The sequence below is a fragment of the Lygodium microphyllum genome, chromosome 9 (assembly GCF_053477565.2).
Source record: "Lygodium microphyllum isolate KBCC chromosome 9, Lygodium_microphyllum_v1.1.10, whole genome shotgun sequence".
NCBI lineage: Eukaryota > Viridiplantae > Streptophyta > Polypodiopsida > Schizaeales > Lygodiaceae > Lygodium > Lygodium microphyllum.
In genome coordinates, this window is record NC_141143.1 from 97,219,324 (window position 1) to 97,226,377 (window position 7,054).

Here is a 7,054-nt window from a genome sequence, read left to right on the forward strand (position 1 = left end):
ATGAAGGTGCCATGGCTGCCATTGAAGCTCGAGTTGAAGCTCTTCAAATCCGAGCTGAAGAGAATGCCGGGCAAGCTCCAATGCCTTTGCTCTGATACCAGTTGAAAGGGAAGTAGAACCCATGAGGAAGAAGCTTGGCAATGAGAGCTATGGCGGATGGAGAGAGAGAGAGAGAGAGAGAGAGAGAGAGAGAGAGAGAGAGAGAGAGAGAGAGAGAGAGAGACTCAAAAGTGGGAACTCCAACAACCACAATGTGTGGCCGGGCCTTCCTTTATTCAAATTGTCACTAAAAGAATAAAGAATAAGTGACTGTGATGGGCACCCACCACCTGTAGTGTGCAATGGCGGGTACTGTCAGTGTAATAATACACGGGTGGCTAGGTGGAGGCGCCTTAACCCCAAACACCACTAAAGGTCTCCCAATAGAACATTATGCCTTCCTTAGGAAGATGATGGTAGTAGGATGAGATGATGTCAATTCCTCATTGTGTTGTACTTCTATGTATACTTTATTCTTTATCACTTTTTTCTTGTTTTCTCTACACTTGGATACATTTGCCTTTAAGTGGGAGATTGTTGGGGTTAAGGCCACATAGGCCTAGCTGCGTACATTTACTTGTACTTATCAATTACACACCTATACATTGTAGGAAGTAGCCATCCATCATTGTCACTTTATTTTTCATTCTTTACACAACAATAGAATAATGGAAGGCATGTCACACATTGTGATCATTGGAGTTCCCATACACTAGTCTCTCTCTTCTTTGCTTGAACCTCCATAGGTTTTGCTTCCTTCTTGCTTCCACTCATGCTTTCACTTCTGCTCCATCTTTCATCTCCTAGCATGACAAATTTTTTGCATACTAGTGCTCAAAAGACAACCTATATGTCAATCGTTGCCATCCATGTCTGATCAATGTAGGTATCTAGGTCCATGCCTCCACCATCTCTTGATTTTGAAACCTTTTCCTTTCCGCTATCCTCAAGGGAACATTTTTCCCTTTCTTTCTTTTCTTTTCATATCTAAATCTAAAAAGATTTTCCACCACAGTTACAACTCAAATGGCTAGGAAGGACACAAGTGTCACTCACACACCCCAAAACTTGTGAATTTCTTTGTGTTTTTTTGCTCTTTGTCCTCTACTTGTAGATGGAAATTTATCAAGGTCCTACTATGTGATAAGTTGTGTGTCCATTTGTGTGTGTGAGAGATTGATGTCATTTGCTCCCCTAGCCCGCAACCAATAAATACCAACACAAAATAGGTCACTGAGAGCCATGGCATTCCTTCCTAGGTAAAATTTATTTTCACAAGTCTATGTAGTCAAGTTTAATAACATGTGGAAGGATTACTTGGCCACTCTTAACATGTGTCAGAACTTTTGGGAGCTCATGGAGCACCTCCCAAAATGGAGGTACTATATGAACTAGCTAGACTCGTTCAAAAAGACATGGAGTTAATCTATTGGTACATATTGTGTTCTCTAGTCTCTCTCCTCATATAGTCTCTCTCTCCCAATCGGTGAAGGTGGGTTCTGGGTTATGTTTGATTGCATGTGGCTGCTATACTTTTACTCCAGGTTTCTACAAGACTTGGGTGTGGTCTAGTTCCAACACTCCAGCCCATGTGAACTACACCAACAATGTGCCAGTAAGCATGGATGCCCGTGCCTACGGTCCAAGATACCGCACACCATGTGAATGTGAATGTGATTTATTGAGATAGTGGCTACTGACCTCGATATGGGCTGCAAAAAGTCCCAACCAATTAGCGGACGCAAACCAGCATTTTTTCCGTGCTGGAGGTCGCCGCGTGTCGCGAGTATTAAGCGCCACGTTATCGTCCATGCGGATACGTGGCGGCATGAGAGGTGTTGTGTAATGAGAGTTTAAGAAGGAATGGCCGTCTTATGAGGAGCGAGGATGATCCACAGTCCACTACCGAGATCGAGAAGAGAGAGAGACAGACAGAGCATTCACAGCACAAAATACACAGCAGCGAGAGAGAGAGAGAGAGAGAGAGATGGCGGATCGTGGTTTTCTACAAGAGCCGGAGGAGTTCAGACTGGTCTCCAGCGCGTTCCAGCACGATGGGAAGATCCCTCGCAAGTTTACATACGAAGGCCAAGGTGCCCACAAGGGTGAGTCCCCTCCCCTCGAGTGGTATGGCGTCCCTGAGGGTACTCAGAGCCTCGCCCTCATCGTCGAAGACCTGGATGCACCTGACCCTGATGAGCCCATCGTCCCTTGGACTCACTGGTATCGTCGTCACCATCATCAATATCGTCATCATAGCTTTAGCACAGCTGCATAAATCATCACCATTAACATCATATAGCCACAGCTGCCTAAATCATCATCATCATCATCATCATAATCATCAATATATAGCCCTCGCATATCTGCAGTATCATCATATTCATCTTGCCTTACCACATCTGCATGCATTGATTCATCATTACCCTATTATAGTCAGCAGCTCTGCATGCCTTGGTTCTACATCCACGCACGCCTCACTGTCTCTGCTTGTTTGATGCAGGGTGGCTGTTAACATCCCACCAACTTTGAAAGGTAATCGTCTTCCTTAGATCAACAAAATCATGAATCATGTCTTGTTTGTCTGAGGTATTTGGTTAATGATAGTATTGTCTGGTCCTGTGGCTGAAGGCCTCCCTGCTAATTTCTCAACCAAGAATGTGGATGAGAATAGCGAATACGCAGAGATCCAAGAGGGCGTGAATGACTTTAAGGTTCCAGGTTACAGAGGCCCTCATCCTCCAGTAGGTGTGCACCGCTACGAATTCAAGCTCTATGCACTGGACACAAAGCTCAAGCTAGGCAACAAGGTAAGAAGACATGGGGTGTTTTAGGTGTCATGGCATTTGTGCGGCTATAGATGATGTAATGCAGTGATATTAGATCGCATGCGCATGTACAGCGCAGTAAAGAGGCATAGTTTGTTTAGATGTCACGGCATGTTTGTGGCAATAAAAGTTTTTGCAATGCTTTGATAGATATTGCAGGCGTGTGTATTTGGACAACATTGGAATGCATTGATAGTTAATGGGATTTGGATGTCACTGCATGTGTGTGGCTACGGTCCATCATATATAGTCCATTGATGGTCCATGGTGCGTGCGCGCAAAAAGACAAATGATGTTCAATGCTATGGCATGTGTGTGGCTGTGGTTGCAATGCATTCACCGGATTCGGCAATGTCAATTTGATGGTTCTCCCAATTGAGCAGGCAACTAAGGACAAGGCTTTAGAGGCAATGGAAGGTCATATCCTTGGTGTGGCTAAGCTGGTAGGACATTATGGTAAGGAGAAGGTGAAGACAGGAAAGGACTTTTATATGCCCCCGGGAGCGCCGCACCCTGCAGGTCCTGGATGGCCTGAGCCGATCAAGGGCCAAGGGGGCCATAGGTGAACAAACCTTCAGAAAGAGGCCAGGGAGGGGCCTGACAGATCCTAACAGGTTGCCTTCTAGCCAACGTCAAAACCCATTGAGTTGAGAGAGGGGCAATCAGAAAATTTAGCATCAAAGGGGAAGCCATTGTTGAGGTGCCTGAGTCTCCGGGATTCTTCACGAGCAAGGGAAGCTGCCACAAATTCCTTGGAAATGAAAGGTCAGCATGGCTTGTGTATATATGGGGTTTATGAGGTCGTCTTCTCACTCTCATATGCGTAGCGACGACGGCGGTCAGGTGGTGGCAACGTCGGTAGTTTACTCAATTTGCCAGAAATATTTATTATATGACAAAATGGCTTTTGATATTACTCCATGCAACTGATATTCAAGGTATATACTATATTACTACCTCTTCAATGGTAATGTTTTTGCTTGTAAGCTATGTAGGCATGTCTTTTTTATATATTAATTATTGGTTTAGTATTCTAAGCGGATTTACGGATCAAGTATGATACTTGCAAGTTCGTGTGGAGCAACATTTGCATTTTCATAATGGTTTTTAAAAATACATCTTTAATGTTTTCCAAAGCGATTAAAAACTTCGATTTCGAAAAAATGAAATGCTATATCGTGTCTTAATTCTTCCTTTGAAGCTCCTAGTGACTTCACACACGCACACACACACACACACAGAAGGCACTAAGCGGAATGGCCCTTCGTATGTTCTATAATTTTGATGTACCAAACACATCCCAAAACATCTTATTTTTGTTTCATTTTTGTATATTAATATGATTTCTATTGAATAATAGCATCCAAAACATATTATTGAGATGTAGGTTGAAAATCAAGACGTATGTTTTAATACATACATTTCAAGATGTGACATGAAGTCCTTAAATTTATATTTATTTAATTAATGTGAATATGTATATATTATATATGACAAGCTTTTTAACACATGATTGAAAAAAGTGAGTCTAAGGTCAACAAAATATGTATATATGACAAGCTTTTCTTAACACATGCAAAATCAAAATGTAATGCGTATTTATGAGCCCTCTTTCCACATGAAGCATGTAGATGTAAAAAATTACACGGCGCAATGAACAAAATGCGAGAAAGAGATAGAGAGTACACAACAGATAAAAGGAGAATAACAAAATTTCTTTATCTCCAAACAACTCATACAAAGATGGCTCTGTCCATCCATGTGGTTCCATTGTGAAGCTTAGATGGCGATCTAGACAGAAGATAGGTGAAGAGCAACTCTGATTGGGTGAAAGATGGATAATAGATGGCTATGGAGGGGTTTAGCTTTTATAGCTTGTGAAGGGGGTCATGATGGATGACCTTCCATATGCAACTGTGTGTCGATCTACCATGTGCCCATGTGTATGTTGATCTTCTATATGTACGTGTCTGTTGAGGCCAGGGAATATTTTAGGGAATATTCTCTTTACCATTGTCTAGGGCCCCTAATAACTCTCTTATTCCGCAACTCGATGCAATGTGCCTCGAGTTGCTATTAGCTTAACTACTCTGTCTAACCCAAAGATTAGACTCACAACGGTCACCTTTTTGCCATCCGATCACATAGACCTCATCTGATATACAAGTCGAGCCTCAACCAATGTCCGGGCTTACATGTGGCTTCTCCTCATAATAGTAGGGGCCTTACAACTTTGAGCACCATAGATCATTGGTGGCACCTTATGAGGGTGGGGCATTGAGCATATCTAACACCCCCCCAATGTCCACCCACAGGTGCACTATATCCTCGGTCCAATGCCAAGTCTCTGAAGATGAGCTTGAAGCAGATCCTTTGTAGTGCTTTGGTAAAGATATCCGCTCCATTCTCCTCTGTTCTACAATAGACCAGTTCCACTATCCCATCCTCCATCAAATCACGCACATAGCGATACTAGATCTCTATATGTTTGGTGTGTGCATGAAACATTGGATTTTTTGCAATGGCGATGCAACTCTAATTGTCACATCTCAGTACAGTTGGTTTTTCATCCTGCACTCCCATATACCATAGGATCCTTCTCAACCATACTGCTTCACATGTAGCAAAACAAGCTGCCTTGTACTCTGCTTCGGTAGAAGACAATGTCATTGTTGGTTGCTTCTTACTAATTCAAGAGAATTCTTGAACATAAAGAGAAATAATAACCAGAAACAGACTTCCTGGAATCACTCTCATATGTCCAATCTAAGTCACAATTCCTCACAAGAAAAGTTTCGGAATTGTATGTGATACCATAGTCAAGAGTTTCCTTCAAGTATCCGAGCACCCGCATCCCAGCTTTCCAATGACTCTCATGAGATTTGTTTGAGAACTTGCTCAAAACACCAACAACAAATCTGATATCTGGTGTGGTGTTACACAAGTAGATCAGACTGTACCTCCCAATGTCTACTAGTGCTGATGTATCCTCAATGGATAACTTTGCATTCACTTCCATAGGTATAGCTATCTTCTTGCACTCGGTCATGCCAAACGTCTTCAAGATCTCCCATGTCAACTTCTTCTGAGAGATGAAGATCCTTCCTGGCTCTTGCTAGACTTCAATCCCCAAACAATAGTGCAGCAAGTCTAAGTCTATCATTTCAAACTCGAAACTCAAATCCTTTCAAGTTTGGTTGATCATATCTTCATAGTCACCTGTAATAAGAAGGTCGTCCACATATAAAACAATCACTACATACTTTTTACCATCCCTGTAAACATACAACTTAGCATCTGAGGCATATCTTTTGAAGTTTAAGCTTAAAAAGAACTTATCTATCCGCTGGTACCATGCTTTGGGGGCTTGTTTTAGCCTATACAATGCATTCTTTAGCTTTTACACTTTGTTCTCAAAATGGGGGGCCCCAAACCCTGGTGGCTGAGCCACGTACACCTCCTCCTTGAGGTCACTATTTAAGAACGCTGATTTAACATCCATTTGGTAAACTGGCCACTACTTGTGGGCGGTCACTATAAGTACTGTGCGAATAGTGGTCATTCTGGCAGTTGAGGGAAATGACTCTTAAAAATCAAACCCTTCAACCTCTAAAATCCCTGGGCAACCAGTCTGGCTTTGTACTTTTCTAAGGTACCATCAGCCTTGTACTTTACCTTCCAGATCCACTTGGTGCCAATATTCTTCCGCTTTGTTGGTTGATCCACCAGCTTCCAAGTGTCATTCTTCATTATGTTGTCATACTTGGCTTGCATAGCTGCCTTCCATGCTGGATCTATAAGTGCTTCTTCCAAGTTAGTTGGCTCCTTTACTTCTCTTATAATCTCAGCCATCAAGGCCATATTGACTATGTGAGCAGAAGCCCTCCTTTGCTCCTCTATTCTCTGAGTCAAGGCCATATTGACTATGTGAGCAGAAGCCCTCCTTTGCTCCTCTATTCTCTGAGACCTCCTTGGTCCGTATGTTTTCTCCTCAACAAATGCAGATGTAGGATTATTGTGGTCATAGAGCTACTTCACCCAACGCGGCAATGGCTTTTTCGATGGGGTGATGTCAGGTTGGTGAACTTTTTCCTTTTCATGTGAAGATGATGCTTTCTCCTCCTTAAGGATAGGGACAACTCTCGAGACAGGTTCATAGTGGACTACTTCTTCGCTTGATGATAAAG

General features: G+C 42.6%; 1 protein-coding gene across 2 annotated transcripts; it reads left to right on the forward strand.

The window, feature by feature from the left end:
* The first annotated feature begins 1,905 nt into the window (after window positions 1-1,905).
* On the forward strand, window positions 1,906-3,900 carry LOC148031330 (PEBP (phosphatidylethanolamine-binding protein) family protein). 2 transcript variants are annotated; one of them, XM_087685727.1, is made up of 4 exons: window positions 1,906-2,144; window positions 2,543-2,574; window positions 2,671-2,849; window positions 3,251-3,900. In XM_087685727.1, exons 1-4 carry the CDS (start codon window positions 1,927-1,929, stop codon window positions 3,431-3,433), a joined length of 612 nt encoding a protein of 203 aa, XP_087541853.1. In that variant the 5' UTR covers window positions 1,906-1,926; the 3' UTR covers window positions 3,434-3,900. The 2 variants fall into 2 exon arrangements, with proteins under 2 accessions (XP_087541853.1, XP_087541852.1); XM_087685726.1 differs by having other exon boundaries at window positions 1,912-2,262; window positions 3,251-3,894.
* The last annotated feature ends 3,154 nt before the right edge of the window (window positions 3,901-7,054 follow it).

What these genes read in the sequence shown, in the direction of transcription:
- LOC148031330 (XM_087685726.1), top strand. Translation starts at nt 2,027, where the DNA reads ATGGCGGATCGTGGTTTTCTACAAGAGCCGGAGGAGTTCAGACTGGTC. An exon ending in ATCGTCCCTTGGACTCACTG is followed by an intron (nt 2,263 to 2,542) that starts GTATCGTCGTCA and finishes TGTTTGATGCAG; the next exon opens with GGTGGCTGTTAACATCCCAC. An exon ending in AGCTCAAGCTAGGCAACAAG is followed by an intron (nt 2,850 to 3,250) that starts GTAAGAAGACAT and finishes CCAATTGAGCAG; the next exon opens with GCAACTAAGGACAAGGCTTT.